Consider the following 19,136-nt stretch of genomic DNA (forward strand, 5'->3'; position numbering starts at 1 on the left):
GGAATAACATAAAATATTGATAGAATAAAGATAAATATATTGAAAACGGCGCCATTTTCTAAAGAATCATAAATAAAACATACAAAGAAAGGACAAAAAGTAATGAGAAGAGTATAGAAATAGGATTAGAATTAATAGATAGCGCTATCTCTTGAATATAAAAGACATCTTCAAAAACAAGATAAGAGAGGTAGAGTAAGAATTGAAAATAAGCGTCACCTTATGAATACTTTTAGAAAAAATTTTTAATAACGCTAATTGTTAATTCTTACCTTATCTCTATTTTTCTTTCATTATATCTTTTATTTCTATTCTTTTTTTGTGTATTTCATTTGTGTCATTTTGAAAATGTTGTTGATTTCAATATTTTTATCTTATTTCTATCCTTTCTCCATTATTTATTCTCTTTATTTACAATTATTTTCAGTATACGATTACAGACAAAATATTGGATGTCAATTAAATAAATTTAATTTATTATTTTTTTAACTATATGTTTTAATTTTTAATAATAAAATAAAAATTATAAATAAATAATAAAAAATAATAGATATTATATTTATAATATATCTCTAAAACGATATAAAACCTAATATAGTTTGATATGATGCAAATATTTTAAATCGATAATAGATTTAAATAAATAAAAGCCTGAAAAAAATAAAAAAAAAATTTAAAACTTTCCGTCAAAAAATAATTATTAAAAATTTGTTTATCATCTTTCGTTTGTAATTTTATAAAGCATTCTTAAAACATTCAAATATTAATTCTTCATAATTGTATCATAATATATTCATAATATAAAATAATAGGAATTTAATATCATATAATTTTAATGAAATGTTAATTTATAATATATTTTTATATTTCAAAATTTAAAGTGTATTTATAAAATACATTTGATGTTATATATATCTCATTATATATTTCATTTACTTACTTACATTGCAATTTGTTGCGTAGATTAGTGTAATATAAAGAAAAAATTTTATCGACTTTTTTTAAACAATTCATTTTATTATTGAAGAAATTTTATTATTTTCAATATTTTCTCAAAAAATGACTTTATATAAATGTTATAAAATGTTATATTTAATACAAGTTGCATTTTTTAATGGTAATAATTAACTATTAAAAATAATAATTTATATTTTTTATATATCATATATATTATTTTATATATTATTATATTTTTACATTTTCATAGATATATTTTTAAAATTTAAAAAATTATTTTTTTATTAATTGATAGATTTTGAGGAAATCTAAAAATATCGATTTTAGAAATTCAATATCAAAAATGAATATTTAAATATAATTTAATGTTAATTTATTCTTTAAATATTTAATTATTTTATTTCCAAACTATATAAGTAATAATAAAACTGCAGTTATTACCAACCTTAACATATTACCAAGTAAATAATAGACCAATGAAAAGAAAGGACATATTCATTATTCTAACATATACGAATATCTTATATTAAGATATAGTTCATGATATTATACTAAGCGAAGTCTTTGTATTTTTACTATTTGTGTGGTGTTGTATGTAATAAATAAAAAAATGTATTCACTTGAAGAAGGTAATGATTTATATTTATTTTAATATGAAAAAATATAGCAAGATTATTAATATTAATAATGTAATATAGTATACATAATAAACATTAAGATGCAATATTCTATATTTATAATTTGAATATCTATATTTTTAATTACTTACTAATTATAATTATATTTTTTTAAATTTTTTAACTTGTTTCAATTTATATTTTTTTTATAAATTATAATATTATTATATCAATCTTATATTTTTTATAGATTATAAAATTATTAATTTTAATAATTGACAATAATAATATATATTAAATATATTTTTATTTAGATCAATATGACGATGAAGATGCAGAAGAAATTTCATCAAAACTTTGGCAAGAAGCATGCTGGATTGTTATTAATGCCTATTTTGATGAAAAAGGTCTTGTACGACAGCAACTTGATAGTTTTGATGAATTTATTGAAATGTCAGTCCAAAGAATTGTTGAAGATTCTCCACAAATTGATTTACAAGCAGAAGCACAACATACTTCAGGTGAAATAGAAAATCCAGTTAGACATTTATTAAAATTTGAACAAATTTATTTATCAAAACCTACGCATTGGGAAAAAGATGGAGCTCCATCTCCTATGATGCCTAATGAGGCAAGACTTAGAAATTTAACTTATTCAGCACCATTATATGTAGATATAACTAAAACAATTGTAAAAGATGGAGAAGATCCTATTGAAACACAACATCAAAAAACATTTATAGGAAAAATTCCTATTATGTTAAGATCAAAATATTGTTTACTTGCTGGTTTATCTGATCGTGATTTAACAGAACTAAATGAATGTCCATTGGATCCTGGAGGTTATTTTATTATTAATGGATCAGAAAAAGTACTTATTGCACAAGAAAAAATGGCAACAAATACTGTTTATGTTTTTAGTATGAAAGATGGTAAATATGCATATAAATCGGAAATTCGATCTTGTTTAGAACATAGTTCAAGACCTACATCTACATTATGGATTAATATGATGGCAAAAAGTGGGGCTAGTATTAAAAAATCTGCTATAGGTCAACGTATTATTGCAATTATTCCATATATTAAACAAGAAATTCCTATTATGATTGTATTTCGTGCACTTGGATTTGTAGCTGATCGTGATATTTTAGAACATATTATATATGATTTTGATGATCCTGAAATGATGGAAATGGTAAAACCTTCTTTAGATGAAGCATTTGTAATTCAAGAACAAAATGTTGCTTTAAATTTTATTGGTACTAGAGGTGCAAGACCTGGAGTAACTAAAGAAAAACGTATTAAATATGCCAGAGAAATTTTACAAAAAGAAATGCTTCCACATGTAGGAATAAGTGATTTTTGTGAAACCAAAAAAGCTTACTTTCTTGGTTATATGGTACATCGATTATTATCAGCCTCTTTAGGTCGAAGAGAATTAGATGATCGAGATCATTATGGAAATAAAAGATTAGATTTAGCTGGTCCATTACTAGCATTTTTATTTAGAGGACTATTTAAAAATCTAATGAAAGAAGTGAGGTTGTATGCACAAAAATTCATTGATAGAGGGAAAGATTTTAATCTTGAACTTGCTATAAAAACTAAAATTATCACTGATGGTTTAAGATACTCACTTGCTACAGGTAATTGGGGTGATCAAAAAAAAGCACATCAAGCTAGAGCTGGTGTATCACAGGTATTAAATAGGTTAACATTTGCATCAACATTATCACATTTAAGAAGAGTAAATTCTCCAATTGGAAGAGATGGAAAATTAGCCAAACCACGTCAATTACATAATACATTATGGGGTATGTTATGTCCTGCAGAAACTCCTGAAGGTGCTGCTGTTGGTCTAGTAAAAAATTTAGCATTAATGGCATATATAAGTGTTGGGTCTCAGCCTTCACCAATTCTTGAATTCTTAGAGGAATGGTCTATGGAAAACTTAGAAGAAATTGCACCAAGTGCAATAGCTGATGCAACAAAAATATTTGTAAATGGTTGTTGGGTTGGCATTCACAGAGACCCAGATCAATTAATGGCTACTTTACGAAAATTAAGAAGGCAAATGGATATCATTGTATCAGAAGTATCTATGATAAGAGATATTAGGGATCGTGAAATCAGAATATATACAGATGCTGGGAGAATTAGTAGGCCTTTATTAATTGTTGAAGGGCAAAATTTATTGTTGAAGAAAAGACATATTGATATGTTAAAGGAAAGAGATTATAATAATGATGGCTGGCAAGAATTAGTTGGTAGTGGAGTTGTTGAATATATTGATACTTTAGAAGAAGAAACTGTTATGATTGCAATGTCACCTGAAGATTTGAGACAAGAAAAAGAATATGCATATTGTACAACATATACACATTGTGAAATTCATCCAGCAATGATTTTGGGAGTATGTGCCTCAATTATTCCATTTCCTGATCATAATCAAAGTCCAAGAAATACTTATCAAAGTGCTATGGGTAAACAAGCTATGGGAGTATACATTACAAATTTTCATGTTCGAATGGATACTTTAGCACATGTATTATATTATCCTCATAAACCTTTAGTAACTACTAGATCTATGGAATATCTTAGATTTCGTGAATTACCTGCTGGAATTAATAGTATAGTTGCTATATTATGTTATACTGGTTATAATCAAGAAGATAGTGTTATTTTAAATGCTAGTGCTGTTGAAAGAGGTTTCTTTCGATCTGTATTTTATAGATCTTACAAAGATTCAGAATCTAAGAGAATTGGTGATCAAGAAGAACAATTTGAAAAACCTACACGACAAACTTGTCAAGGGATGCGCAATGCTATTTATGATAAATTAGATGATGATGGAATTATTGCTCCTGGAATTCGTGTATCTGGAGATGATGTAGTTATAGGTAAAACTATTACTCTTCCAGAAGCAGATGATGAGGTATATATTTTTATATAATAATTTTATTAAATCAAGTTTATTTATGATAACTTCTTACATTTAATAATTATAGTTGGATAGTACAACAAAACGTTTTACAAAACGGGATGCATCCACTTTCTTACGTAATAGTGAAACTGGTATAGTTGATCAAGTAATGTTAACATTGAACAGTGAAGGATATAAATTTTGTAAAATAAGAGTACGCAGCGTTCGTATTCCACAAATTGGTGATAAATTTGCTTCACGTCATGGACAAAAAGGTACTTGTGGAATTCAATATAGACAAGAGGATATGCCATTTTCGTGTGAAGGTCTTACACCAGACATTATAATTAATCCTCATGCTATTCCATCACGTATGACTATTGGTCACTTAATTGAATGTATACAAGGAAAAGTATCTGCTAATAAAGGTATTTACATATTTATCTTTAATTACAACATAATATATTAAAAATTTAACAAGTAAATTTAATAAATTAATTATAATATGTTTCTATAGGTGAAATTGGTGATGCTACACCATTTAATGATGCTGTAAATGTACAGAAAATTTCTACACTTTTACAAGAATATGGTTATCAATTAAGAGGAAATGAAGTTATGTATAATGGTCATACTGGTCGCAAAATAAATGCTCAAGTTTTCTTAGGACCTACTTATTATCAACGTTTAAAACATATGGTAGATGATAAAATTCATAGTAGAGCTCGAGGACCTGTACAAATTTTAGTTAGACAACCTATGGAAGGAAGAGCAAGGTAAATTATATATAATTTTTATTTTATATCTATTATCATTTATATATTCATATTTTTAATATATAAATTTAGGGATGGAGGTTTACGATTTGGTGAAATGGAACGTGATTGTCAAATTTCTCATGGAGCTGCACAATTTCTAAGAGAACGTTTATTTGAAGTCTCAGATCCATATCGAATACATATATGTAACTTCTGTGGTTTAATTGCAATAGCAAATTTAAGAAATAATACATTTGAATGTAAAGGATGTAAAAACAAAACACAAATTTCTCAAATTAGATTACCATATGCAGCAAAATTACTTTTCCAAGAACTTATGGCTATGAATATTGCGCCTAGATTAATGGTAGCATAATTAACATATTTCAAAGTATTTCTAATAATTATAAAATATATTTTATATTGCCATTAATTTTGTATTTTATTAAAATATTTAAAACCATATAATTTATTTGTTAGTTTAATATTTTATGTAAGATCTTTATATATATATATATATAAGTATAATTATAATCTTAAATATAAATCTTAATAAATAAAAATGTTATTCTTTATTTTTTTATATAGTGCTAATATTTAAACTATTTTTATCTAGAAATTTAGGCATGAATATATCACACTATGCTCTATGAAAAATACATTTCATTATATTTTCATTTACTTATTCTAATTAACAAAACATAATAAATAATATTAAAAATTATTTTTGTATATTATTATTATTATGTATTGTTTCTATTAGATAGAATATAGTTTTGTAATTAAAATAAGAAATATAATTCCAATAGAATATTATTTTTTACATTTAAGTAGATTGTATAAGACATACATCTAAAATACAAAATTTTGCTCTGCATACTGGACAGGTACATTTAGAAGATAACCATGTTTCAGGTGCATTTTCATCTTGTCTTGATGCAAACCTATAACAATATAATTTTCATTAATATATTTGCATTATAAAATAAAAATTATATATATTTATTATATATATTATATATTAACCATTTTGCCATACAGTCTATACACCACATTGGACGACAATAACATACCATACAATCTTCAAGATTTCCACTTCCTATACCACTACTACATTGTTTATTCAATTTTATATTTGATAAGGCTTGCATACATCCTATACATTGACCTAATTCCTTTAAATATTTTTATACAACAATAATTCATTCACAAACACAATATTAAATTTATAATAAATAAAATACCTCTGTATATTCATAATATGGATTTTCTTGTACTTGTTCTTTAAAATTATCAATAAATTTATCAAGTAAAGTTTTATGAAATGTAATATTCTGTAATATGATAATAGGACGAGATACTTTATCTTGAAGATTTTTAAAGTCAAATACATTCAATCTTATATCAAAAGGTTGTGATCCTGGTCTAGTAGGTTTTACCTGTATAATAATAAAGATTGATTATAGTAAAATATAATTAAAAAATAAATCAAAATAGTTTTACTTATATACAAAATTCTTTTTATAAAAACATAATTTTATTATTAATTAATTTTTAATTAATATATTACATGCTATTGATATTTATAGAGTGTTATATTTGTAATTAAAAATTTACTTCAATATTAATAAATTGAACTTCTCCTCTTGTCAAAGGTGACATTTCATGAGTATCACTTTTATTAACTATTAAAGCTGTATCATTTTGATGAGCAACCATTATTTTATAAGGTAAAACTTTAATTATCCAATTATCAGTAGCTATTATGGATGTTATACTATTTGTAGTAATTATTGTTTTATCTATTCTAAAATAAAATATTAATGATTTAGTCACTTTTCAAAGCAATATATTAAATAAATAAAATTCTAAGTTCAATATATAACCTTTGATATTCTACATTAATATCAGAAGCTACCGTAGTCCATGACATTCTGTTATTATTATTATTGTTACAATAAATTGCAAGATTTTGTGCTATTGGATGTTTACTCCAATTATTTATTGACCATATTAAGATTTTATATAAAGTATATAAAGGCATCAATATAGAGCAAGTAACAAATATTGACCATAAATTGACATGATCTAATAATGCACTGACAACATCTACATGTCCAAACAAAACTAAACCAAAAGCATAACCTATTTAAAAAAAAATTTTATTTCAATATAATATAGAAAATATTTAGAATAAGAAAAAAATAAATATATTTACCAAATGGGAGCATAGAATGTATAAATAATGTAATAATACTTCTTTTTATATGATATTGTACAAAAAATTCATTTTCACTACCTAACCAATTTGAAAATATATCTTTTATGGTTAAACCGGCTGATACAAATTCTGTAGGTGGATATATAATACATCCTGACATTAAAGTATAAAACAAAGTATAAAAAAAGAAAGCAGACATTTTTCACAAAAATATTTTTTCCAATTATATATTTTTAGCTTTTTATCTAATTGTTGAAAGACTTTTACATAAATATATTTAATAATTAATGATTAAATATCTTATTTTATGAACAATATTTAAAGTGAAATACTAGGTTAGATACAATTATTATGATGGATTCTTATGAAAATTATTATTTTCTAAAATAATTTTAATTTTTATGAATATTTTTTATAATATAAAAAATATTAAAGTATTTTACATTTTTTCTCCATAATATAATTTTTCAAGAAAATTATTTCTTTAAAATTATTTTTTATGAAATAAAATAAAAATAATATTTTTAAAATTAATACGTGAAAATCAGCCTATAATTAGTTCTATATTTTATATACAAATACATAGTCGATAGTTTATGACAATTCGTAAGTTATCTTTAAATACTATTTGAAACAAGTGATTATTTATAATTATCTTTGCAATTATTAAATATTAATGATATACGGAATTTAATATTAAAACAATATGATAATTACAATTTTTTTGTTAGGCGTACGTATTAAACTTTTTATATACAAGTTCATTGTTTATATTCATATAAAAGCATTCTATTATATTTTTGTTTTTATAATAAAAGATGTAAATGATGAATGAAAATTATATATTGAATATCAAAAAAATATTTGTTGAAATTTGAATTTTATTAAAAAATATAATAATTATATTATATTATTATTTTTATATATTACTAGTATTTTGTTTACAATACTCAAAATATTCATATTATCAATTATTTTTACAATTAATGATTTCAATTTTTTTACTTCAATTTTCTTATTAATTAAATCTGATATTCTTTAGGTAAAAATCTATCTTTTTTAAAAATGAGAGCTATTTTACTGTTTTTAATTTTAATTCAAACAAGAGGAAAATCAATCCAGATATGTCCAAAATATTGTACATGTAAACCTGGTGCACAAGCTGAATGGTTACGTATTAAATGCAATAATGAATTACAGAATATTAGGGATATCAATATCGATAGTGTCAGTGTGGAATTAGTTCAATTGTAAGATTATTATAAATTGTTTTATATAATTAATTAATATCTATTTTTTATTATAATATATATTTTATATATTTCAGAGATTTAAGTAAAAATAATATTTATGCTATTGAAGCTAATATATTTAAAAATTTGACAAATTTAAAACGTTTGAATTTATCACGAAATGATATAACTTTTATTGGTGAAGATTGTTTTAATGGTCTTGAAAATTTAGAAAGGCTGTAAGAATATTAATATTAGTTATACAATATTCATTATTGAATATATTTTATAAATGTATTTAATTGTTTTATTTAGGGATTTAAGTAAAAATCAAATCTCAACTATTGATACTTACACATTTAAAACATTATCAAATTTAAAAAGGCTGTAAGTTCATAAAATATATAAAATATATTGACATAAATATATTGATGTACATTTTTATGTATGTTTTTTTATCTTATACATTATTTATTTGATTATTAGTGATTTATCGAGCAACAACATAAGTATGATGAAACCATCATTATTTCATGATTTACTGGCTTTAGAACGCTTGTAAGTGAGTTTCTAATTTTAATTTTAATTTATTTTATGTGTGTATGTGTGTATTTATTTTTTTGATTATAAATATATATTTATATGTTATATGGACATGATTACAATTATATTTAAAAGATAATATTGATTTTTAAAAAATTATAGGAAATTAAATGAAAATAGATTGACAACTTTAATGGAAGGTACTTTTTATAGCCTAAAATTCTTGAAACAGTTGTAAGTAAGTTATTTGGTATAATAAGTATATAAAATAAAGTTATTCAAATTTCAAATTTTGTTTTTAGAGATTTGTCTAATAATCCGTGGAGATGTGATTGTGAATTGTATTGGTTTAGTAATTGGATTTATAATAGTTCTATTAAATTAAGGTAATATATATGTAAATTTAAAATAAAAATTTTTTTTATAATTTAATTATAATTTCTATGAAAATTATAATTTATTAATTTATTATTATCTAAATTATAATTTAATAGATTTTTAAATATTTCAGTCCTGCTCCAAAATGTGCATCACCTTTAAATGTCAAAGGTGAATTTGTGAAGGAATTAAAGTATTCAGAAAATATTCAGTGTCAATGGTTACCACCTACAATTGAACTTCGACCAATTCATAATCAAGTAGTATTTGCTGGAGATTCTATAACTTTAAAATGTAGAGCACCTAGCATAACAGAAGACAAAAATGCAAAATTAAGTTGGCTATGGTATCCTAATACTACTTCTGAAATCATAGATTTAAATTCATTTTTAGATCCACAAAAAAGTTTATCTAATATTAAAATTGATAATAGATATCTTACAGATAGTGGTATTGTGGACAGGTATTTTAATATTTAATATAATGTACAAGTTTTAAAAAAAAAAACTTATACATATAATATAACATTAATAATATTATCATTTTTATAGTTCACTTAGTATTGTTCCAGTTAAAGAAGAACATAATGGTCAATGGAATTGTTTATTAGTTTCTACAAATGGTAATAGATCAAAAACAATTAGTGTAATTGTTATTTCTGAAGAAACCCGTTATTGTCCTTTAATAGGTAAGATAAATTATATATTTGAAGTTTTAATGTAATAATATCATAAATAATTATATTACAGTAACTAAAAATAATAAAGGTATGTACACATGGCCAAAAACTGTAGTAGGATGGAAGGCAGAATTACCATGTGAAGGAAATCATTTATCAGGTTTAATGCATATGCCTTTAAAAGCTTCTTATCAATGTAATATTACTGGATACTGGGAAAATCTAAATACAGAATTATGTCCTTATATATCACATATAACAAAAAGCTTAGAACAATTTTCTAAAGTTAATCTTTCACTTACGAAAATCAATTTATTAGAAACAGCAAAGAAATTCAAAAATTATACAGGAAATGCTATAAAAATAACTGATCCTATTGAAATAAATTTTATAACTCAAACTATAGAAAATTATTTAAATTTTATAATTGAAGAAAAAGAACTTGGTTCTATGTTAATCGATGTTATTAGTACTTTAATTAATGTACCAAAGAATATTTTAAGGAAAGCTGAAATTTCTTTTAAATCTTGTACACGGATAATAAAAGCTGTTGAAAAAATTATAGAATTTACTCCATCTATACAATTTTATAAAAAAAATATGGCATTGGAAGAATTCAGAGTTAAACGTGATAGTTTCACAGGATTGATATGTACATGGTATTCCAATAATAATCCAGAAATACGATTTTTACAATGTACAACAAACAATAGAACATCTCCTATTAATATAAAAGATAGAGTAATTGAAGCATCAATACATTTACCTGCATCTTTATTACATTATTCACATGAAATTGTTGCTTATCAATTAATGATTTCCGTATATAGCAATAACAGATTGTTCCCTAAAATAAATAATAATGATAATATGGATATTGCATCTTGTGTCATCGGAAGCAAATTATGTATGTATAATTAAAAATTTTAAATATATCTTTATTGAAAAATAAAATAACACGTAATTTCAAATTTATTTTTAGATGGAATGTCAGTACAAAACTTAACCGAGCCTGTATATATTATGCTTAAAGTACCTTTGTATTATTATGCTGGAAAAAAATTATTACCTGTAGTTTGGGATGAAACATTAAATAAATCAGGTGGTTGGACAAGTGATGGTTGCCATTTAAGAAACGTATTAAACAACTTAATAGTATTTCATTGCAATAGATTAGGATATTATGGCCTTTTACAAGATACATCTTCATTTGATTATGATGATAACAGGTATACATTTAATAAATTTATATTAAAGATATATATAAATAAATTTTTAATTTTTTTCTTTTTTTTTTAGCATAAATGGAGCAAAATTTAGATATTCAAATCCTGCAATATATATTGGTAGCATTGCAACAATAACATGTTTAATTTTTATGTCTGTTACATATATTATTTGTTACACATCAATTACTATGCCTAAAAAGGCAAAACATTGTGTTATTAATACTTGGTTTGCTATGGCATTATTATCATTTTTTTATAGTATTGGTATTTACCAAACAGAAAATATACCAATTTGTCAAGGTGTTGGTCTTATTTTGCATTACTTATCTTTGTGTCCTTTGTTATGGATGGCAGTATTTGCAAGGTAATTTTTCTTTTTTTTTTTTTTTTAGTATTTTAAAAATGAATATTAAAATATTAATTTATTTACAGCAATATGTATAAAAAATTATCTAAATCAGATCTCGAAGATATTCCAGATAATGAACTTCAAGATCAACCACTCCCAAAGCCATTATTAGGACTTTATTTAGTTGGCTGGGGTATAGCTATGATTATTTGTGGTATATCTGGTGCAATAAATTTACGAGAATATGCTGGATATTCTTATTGCTTTCTCACATCTGGTCCTGCACTTGTTGCTCTCTTTGTTCCAGTTGGAATTCTAATTATGTATTTAGTTATTTTTCATTTACTTATTAAATGCTCAATACAGAATGTTGATATGAATGCTCAGTTATCTGAAGGTACACAAGCTACAGAAAATATGGATTTAGAATTATTGGAACCAAATACAAATATTTCTGTGGATAGAAATAGTGCACGTAGTGCACAAACTGTTTTATCTGATATTGAAGATTCAGAACATTCTCAAATAACTCAATTAAAAGGTCAAATTATTACATTAATTTTATATTTAATATCATGGATTACTGCAGCAGCAGCTATAACAAAACCACTAAATGCATATATTTCATTTGATGAGACTATATTTGCTACATTATATTCATTTTTTTCTAGTTCACTTGGTATTTTTATCCTTTTTTTTTATGGAATTGCACGAAATGATGTTCGATCACAATGGTTAAAAATGGGTTGTTGGTTTCAAAAACGGAAAAATCGATGTTGTCGAACAAGAAGTATTTCTGATGCGAATCCTGTAATAGCACCACAGTCTTTAGTACAAAATTTAGTACCCCCAATATCTAATTCTCAAGCTACTCAAGTTACATCTGATTCAAATTCCATTAGTTCATCCAGATATACCAATAGATCACAAACTTATAATGCGTTTAAAATTACAGATATTATAACAAATCAAGAAATCTCACCTGTTAATAGAAAAATGACAAATGTAAACTTAGTTGTATTACATCGACAACAATATAGGTCTGATAATTCTGTTACAACATATATTGAACCGACTTGTGTTGAAATGTTTTATAATCCTCATCAAAGTGGAGTTGCTAGAAAATTCTTCAGAAAACAACGTCGTCATACAAAAAATAATAATCTGGGTCCTCGGAAACAAGGTGATGGAGGTGCTGTAAGTGATGCTGGTAGTTGTATTTCTGTTCCACGATCTACTACGAAATTAGAAAGTAATATAGACCAAACTATTTTAAGTAGCAGTGCAAAAGTAAATAATACAAATATCCATGTTGAATTAAATCCAATAAATGATATTAAAAATGTTAATATACTCTCAGACAGCGGTGGTAGTATTTCAGAGGAAAAAAATGTTCCAGTGCGATTTGTTATTGGTCAAGAAAGTCTTTTTCGAAATGTAAGAAAAGTTAATAATAATTGTAGATTACATGATTCTATAAACAGAATGTCAAATTCTGCAAGAAATAATTGCCAAAAAGAATTATTAAATATAACTTTACATGACTCAGATATAGATATTAAAACTGATGAAGAAAAACATTTACAAAGTGTTTCACAACAATGCAGTTTAGAATATAGTTCTGAAATTGAATCACAAATAATTAGTGAAAAAAGTGATCATAATTTATCAGAAATTTATGAAACTGTAGAAACTGTTACAGAAGCAAAATTTTTAAAAAAAGATTATCAAAGTATGAATGAATTTTATGAATTAGAAGAACGACAGTCTAATGTTACTTTAAAATGGTTGACTCATTCTAATAGTATGCATTGCCTTCCAATAGATACTGCAAAACCATTAAGAAATAATTATTGTAATTCATTAAATGACATTACATCTCTCACCAGTTTAAAAAAATGTGAATATTTAAAATCATTTACAGACTTACAAAATATTACAAGCTCAAATTTATGTGATAAAAGATCCCTATCTCAAAAATCATTTAATAAATCAGAATTATCTTTTTTTAAAATAAATAGCGCAACAAAAGATAATTTAATACCAACTACAACATATATAACTCCTGAAATAAGTTTTGAATGTGCCTCTAATGCATGCACTGATGAATATAAATCTAAACAAAAACTTGTCAATTCTATGATTGATATGAGATCTCTTATGCATAGTTCTTGTAATATTATAAGAAATTTAGATATAACAAATGAAGTAGAAAGTTTAAACAAACAACAAAATATACAAAATATTGAAACCAATAAAACACATTTAAATAATCCAAATACTTATTTACAAATAGTAAAAAAAGAAACAAGTGTTTAATCTAGTTTTGCTTATATAAAACACGAAATATATCAGTATAGAGATTTTATCTAAAAGAATAAAATAATTTTTCTTTTTTTGACAATATTTATATGTTTATAATATTAAAATATTAATAAAATTAAAAGTAGTTTTTTTTTTTTATTAATTTATCTATAAAATACAATTCCTATACAATATAGGAATATATATAATATATATATTATACTTTTTTATAAAAATATTTTTAAAACATTTTTATTCATGTATATGAAATATTATTAAACTATTTGTTATATATGTATTTATTCAAGAAAATTGTACATAATTAATACAAACAAATCCCATATTTTTATGAATTCTATATGATTTATTTCTTTGCTTTGTATATAAATTGTTTTGTAAAAAGAGTGCTCAAGAATTATATACTTATAACTAAAAATATATTTTTACTGAGATTTGCTTTTTTTATAAATTTTTAGATTTAAGAATATTTTAATTAACTTAATTGAATTTTTTACCAATGATTTTTTGTACAATAAATTTTCATATTTTATGATTTTTATAATTATATGTGCAATGTATAAATATGCTCTATATAAGACTGAATATTTTACTAAATAAAATTAAAGTATATCAAATTTGTTATTATCATCTGCTTTCATATGTCTAAAATAAATTTATGCAATATTTGAAAAGATATAAATAATTATCATATATATTTAAGTAATATTTTCAATATTTAAAATAATATTAAAAAATAAAGACATGAGCATCTATGTTGCATACATACAAAATTGTGTAGTATATAAGAATATTACTTTTATATAAAATTTATATGTGTAATGTCTTTCTTATATTTCGAAAATATATTTAAATGTTTAAAAAATATAGTGTTCTATCTTAATTTATATCTTAATTTATATTCTTGTAACTGATATTGTACTTAACTGATATTGCACTTGAAAATAACAAAAATTCAAAAAAATTTATTATATAAATCAAAATTATTGCATTGAATTATATTTTAAATTAAATTAAAAGATAATAGTTTCATTAACAGAGCTTTTTTATATTACTTTAACCATTCTTTAGGATTTCTCAATACATTAACAAGTTCTGCTTCTTTTGAATCAGGTTCTGGTTCATGCATATAATGCCATTTTGCTGATAAAGGCAAAGACATTAATATACTTTCATATCGTGCTCCAGGTGTATATAAACCAAATTTTGTACCACGATCATATATTAAATTAAATTCAACATATCTTCCTCTACGTAATAATTGCCATTGCCTTTCAGCATATCCATATCTATCATTTTTATGTTTTTCAACTAATGGAATGTAAGAAGGAATTACAGCTTCTGCACAAGATTTTACAAATTGAAATGCCTCTTCTTGGCTAGGTGTATCAATGTCATCAAAAAAGATACCACCTACTCCTCTACGTTCTCCTCTATGTGTAATAAAAAAATAATCATCACACCATTTTTTATATTTTGGATAAAATGAAAGATCATGTTTATCACATGCAATTTTTAAAGTCTTATGAAATTGTTTTATATCATCTTCATTTAAATAATAAGGTGTAAGATCAGTACCACCTCCAAACCACCATTGAATTGAACCATCTGAATTTTCTACTTCAAAGTAGCGATAGTTAAAATGTATTGTTGGGATCATGGGATTACGAGGATGAATTACAGCACTTACACCAGCTGCAAAAAATGGTACAGATCCTTCTTGCATATTTTTTCCACGTGCTCTCATTTGCTGTACTGCACCTGGTGGTAATGTACCAGTGACAACAGATACATTTACACCAGCTTTTTCAAAAACAACTCCATCTTGTAAAACACAAGTAATTCCTCCACCACCTTCCTTTCTAATCCATCTATCAACTTTAAAACGATGATTTGGATCTTCTAAAGACTCCAGAGCTTTACAAAAATCTGCTTGAGTTGTCATTACTAATAATTCCATTTTCTTTCTCATATCCTGTCTTTTTCTTAATTCTTTAACATCAGTAATAGGTTGTGCCATAAATCTTTTTATATCTAACTCATTTTGGGCTGCTAATACTGTAATTCCTGAAGTACTATAAACTATAATACTCGTAAATATACCAATTCCAATGTAGTTAATATTTTTAATTTTATGTTGAACTGTATATGAATATTTATGAAAAAAATGACGTAAAGAAACCCAATTTCTTAATAATGTACGGGGTACCATAGTTACCTGTAATTAATATTTTATTTCTATTTGTAATATTCTTATATAATCTTACAATAATATTAAACTCACATATAATATTAAATTGATTAATATTAAATTATTTTTACTTTTGTATTAATAATTAACAATTAAAAATTTTTATTTTCAAATAAAAATATTATTATTAAAAATTATTGAAATGAATTGCAAATTTTACAGTATAGCGCATAAACGAATTTATTTTTAAATAAATTTGAAATCTTTAAAATAAAATTCTATTTTATTATTATCAGTATTTTTACTAAAATATCACAATTATTTTTTTATAAAATATTAAAATAATATTATATATTTAGTTTGAAGAACTTTTAAGTTTGAAGAAAAACACGTGTGTTTCATAGAATTGTAAAAGTAATTGCACTATATAAAACTAAACAATTATTTATTTTCTTGAATAATGATATAATTCATTATAACAACTTAATTATTTATTAGTTATTTTAAAATAATTTTGAAAAAAATAGATATTTCTAAATAATAAGTGCAATAAAAAAAAGAAAAATGTATCTATTAGAGGTTAATTGATTATAAAAAATTAACATTTAATATATATACATAATTTATAATTATATTATTCATTTAAAAAAATGTGGTCTAAAAAACAATTTGGCCAATTTTTTAAATATTCTCAATTTTCTACGCGGATTTTGGTATGTTATGTGTATATAATATAAAAAATATGTATTTTATTGTTTTTTTAATTAATAATAAAATAAAATTATATATTTATACATTTTTTTTTTGCAGTTAAAAAAACAATCAACACAATATAATGTAGATTCTATGTTGCATATTCCAGAACCTGAATATGATGTAGATTATATATGCAATCCATCTAATCGAGATATTATTTATAATAATATATTAGCAAGGAAAACTACTGGAAATATTGATAAAGTTCTTGAATTTTCAAAAAAACCAGAATTAAGGAAATTATTCCTAAATGAATTAAATAAAATACCAAATCAAATAGATCCAATAGTATTATCCTATGGTACAGAACCAAAAATTTTAAAAGAATGTGGACACAAACCAGAATTTGATTTTGAACCACAAGAATTTTCAACAATAGTCACAAAATTAAAAGCATTCAAAAGTAATATTTTAAAACCCTTAATAGGACAACGTGGTTACTTATTTTTAGGAGATTTAGCAGAATTAGAAGAAGCATTGATTTATTATACAATCAAAAAATTAATGAAATATAATTTTAAACTTGTTTCTGTTCCTGACATTGTTCCTACTGAAATAATAGAAAGATGTGGATTAATATTGGATAATAAAAAAAATCTTGTATATAACTTAAGTCCATTTTATGGAGATTACAGTTTATCTGGAACAGCAGAAATGTCTTTAGCTCATAAAGTAATGAATACCACATTTGATTCTGAAGATTTACCATTAAAAATGGCTGCTGTAAGTAGGTGTTTTAGAGCAGAAATATCTAATCTTCATGAAGAGAAAGGTTTATATAGGTAATATTATATTAGATATTTGTCAATATAATTATATAACATAATAATTATTTTAAAATTAATAATTTAATTTCAAAATAATTAATTTAATTAATTATTGTATATTTATTGTATATTTTATGTTTATATAATTATTTTTTAAGTTTATATTTTATATACAATTTTATATATATATATATATATATGTATGTATTAAGGGTTCATCAATTCACAAAAGTTGAAATGTTTGTATGTTCAAAACATGAGGAATCTGCAAATCAATTTCAAGAACTTCAAAATATTCAAGAAAATTTATTTTCTTCTTTAAATTTACATTTTCGAATAATTGATATGCCATCTCATGAGTTAGGATCTCCAGCATATAGGTAAATAATATTATTATATATAAAATTGTTTACATTTTAAATATTCTAATATATATTATAAATTTATATATTTAGGAAAATAGATATAGAAGGCTGGATGCCTGGAAGAAAAATGTATGGAGAATTATCTAGTTGTAGTAATTGTACAGATTATCAATCACGAAGACTTGGTATAAAATATAAAACAAAGAATGGAGAAATTTTATATGTTCATACTTTAAATGGAACTGCATGTGCTATACCTCGTATGTTAATTGCACTATGTGAATCATATCAAACAAAACATGGTCGTATTACAGTTCCAAACATTTTAGCACCTTACATGACAGAAAAAACACTTATTAGAAAACAAAAAATTGCAGATACAAAACTTCATAAATTTAAGATATTTAATCTATAAATATATCAGTACTTGTATAATGAACGTTTAATTTTTTCTAACGTTTAAATAAAAATAATAGAAATAATAATTTTATTATTTTGTGAAAATATATGTATATGAGAAAAAGTAATAGATTCTAATAGAATAGAAATATTAATATCTGAAAGACAATATTTTTTATAATTTATTACGATATTTTAATTTTATATCTATATGCGAAGATATGTATTTAGATTAGTAAATATTGTATACTTTATCATGCATGTATGTATGTATTACATAAATTATTATAATATTAAATATTATAATATATAATATTACATAAATCATTATAATATTTGATATTTAATATTATAATGATTTATGTAATTAAATATTTATTTTATATTATTTAAACTGGAATTTTAATTTATAAAATAAGAGTAAAATTGAAGAAAATAAAATTTTTACCT

The 19,136-nt window shown here is 23.1% G+C and overlaps 5 protein-coding genes across 8 annotated transcripts; 3 read left to right on the forward strand and 2 right to left on the reverse strand.

Annotated features, from left to right (window-relative positions):
- The first annotated feature begins 1,439 nt into the window (after window positions 1-1,439).
- LOC552156 (DNA-directed RNA polymerase II subunit RPB2) lies at window positions 1,440-5,688 on the forward strand. The gene is made up of 5 exons (XM_026444251.1): window positions 1,440-1,586; window positions 1,889-4,509; window positions 4,583-4,925; window positions 5,015-5,273; window positions 5,346-5,688. The coding sequence occupies exons 1-5, from the start codon at window positions 1,568-1,570 to the stop codon at window positions 5,629-5,631; spliced, it is 3,528 nt and encodes a 1,175-aa protein (XP_026300036.1). The 5' UTR covers window positions 1,440-1,567; the 3' UTR covers window positions 5,632-5,688.
- Window positions 5,689-6,050: 362 nt separating this feature from the next.
- Window positions 6,051-7,827, reverse strand: LOC412351 (E3 ubiquitin-protein ligase TM129). 2 transcript variants are annotated; one of them, XM_006558320.3, is made up of 6 exons: window positions 7,474-7,827; window positions 7,142-7,400; window positions 6,873-7,062; window positions 6,500-6,694; window positions 6,329-6,430; window positions 6,051-6,199 (listed from the first exon to the last, which is right to left on the reverse strand). In XM_006558320.3, exons 1-6 carry the CDS (start codon window positions 7,673-7,675, stop codon window positions 6,179-6,181), a joined length of 969 nt encoding a protein of 322 aa, XP_006558383.1. In that variant the 5' UTR covers window positions 7,676-7,827; the 3' UTR covers window positions 6,051-6,178. The 2 variants fall into 2 exon arrangements, with proteins under 2 accessions (XP_006558383.1, XP_395812.4); XM_395812.6 differs by having other exon boundaries at window positions 6,282-6,430.
- Window positions 7,828-8,033: 206 nt separating this feature from the next.
- Window positions 8,034-14,277, forward strand: LOC552108 (adhesion G protein-coupled receptor A3). 3 transcript variants are annotated; one of them, XM_026444319.1, is made up of 13 exons: window positions 8,034-8,209; window positions 8,519-8,726; window positions 8,804-8,947; window positions 9,024-9,095; window positions 9,195-9,266; window positions 9,414-9,485; window positions 9,554-9,637; window positions 9,763-10,092; window positions 10,181-10,317; window positions 10,379-11,215; window positions 11,291-11,537; window positions 11,608-11,901; window positions 11,970-14,205. In XM_026444319.1, exons 2-13 carry the CDS (start codon window positions 8,542-8,544, stop codon window positions 14,203-14,205), a joined length of 4,710 nt encoding a protein of 1,569 aa, XP_026300104.1. In that variant the 5' UTR covers window positions 8,034-8,209; window positions 8,519-8,541. The 3 variants fall into 3 exon arrangements, with proteins under 3 accessions (XP_026300104.1, XP_026300105.1, XP_016771103.1); XM_026444320.1 differs by lacking the exon at window positions 8,034-8,209 and having other exon boundaries at window positions 8,542-8,726; window positions 11,970-14,277; XM_016915614.2 differs by lacking the exons at window positions 8,034-8,209; window positions 8,519-8,726; window positions 8,804-8,947; window positions 9,024-9,095 and having other exon boundaries at window positions 9,195-9,270; window positions 11,970-14,277.
- Window positions 14,278-14,537: 260 nt separating this feature from the next.
- Window positions 14,538-16,643, reverse strand: LOC552084 (oxygen-dependent coproporphyrinogen-III oxidase). The gene is made up of 2 exons (XM_003249214.4): window positions 16,493-16,643; window positions 14,538-16,426 (listed from the first exon to the last, which is right to left on the reverse strand). Exon 2 carries the CDS (start codon window positions 16,418-16,420, stop codon window positions 15,260-15,262), a length of 1,161 nt encoding a protein of 386 aa, XP_003249262.1. The 5' UTR covers window positions 16,421-16,426; window positions 16,493-16,643; the 3' UTR covers window positions 14,538-15,259.
- Window positions 16,644-16,905: 262 nt separating this feature from the next.
- Window positions 16,906-18,850, forward strand: LOC724712 (serine--tRNA ligase, mitochondrial). The gene is made up of 4 exons (XM_006558318.3): window positions 16,906-17,112; window positions 17,210-17,937; window positions 18,135-18,302; window positions 18,378-18,850. Exons 1-4 carry the CDS (start codon window positions 17,050-17,052, stop codon window positions 18,700-18,702), a joined length of 1,284 nt encoding a protein of 427 aa, XP_006558381.1. The 5' UTR covers window positions 16,906-17,049; the 3' UTR covers window positions 18,703-18,850.
- Window positions 18,851-19,136: the final 286 nt, after the last annotated feature.

This window comes from Apis mellifera, linkage group LG12 (genome assembly GCF_003254395.2).
Source record: "Apis mellifera strain DH4 linkage group LG12, Amel_HAv3.1, whole genome shotgun sequence".
Taxonomy (NCBI): Eukaryota; Metazoa; Arthropoda; class Insecta; order Hymenoptera; family Apidae; genus Apis; species Apis mellifera.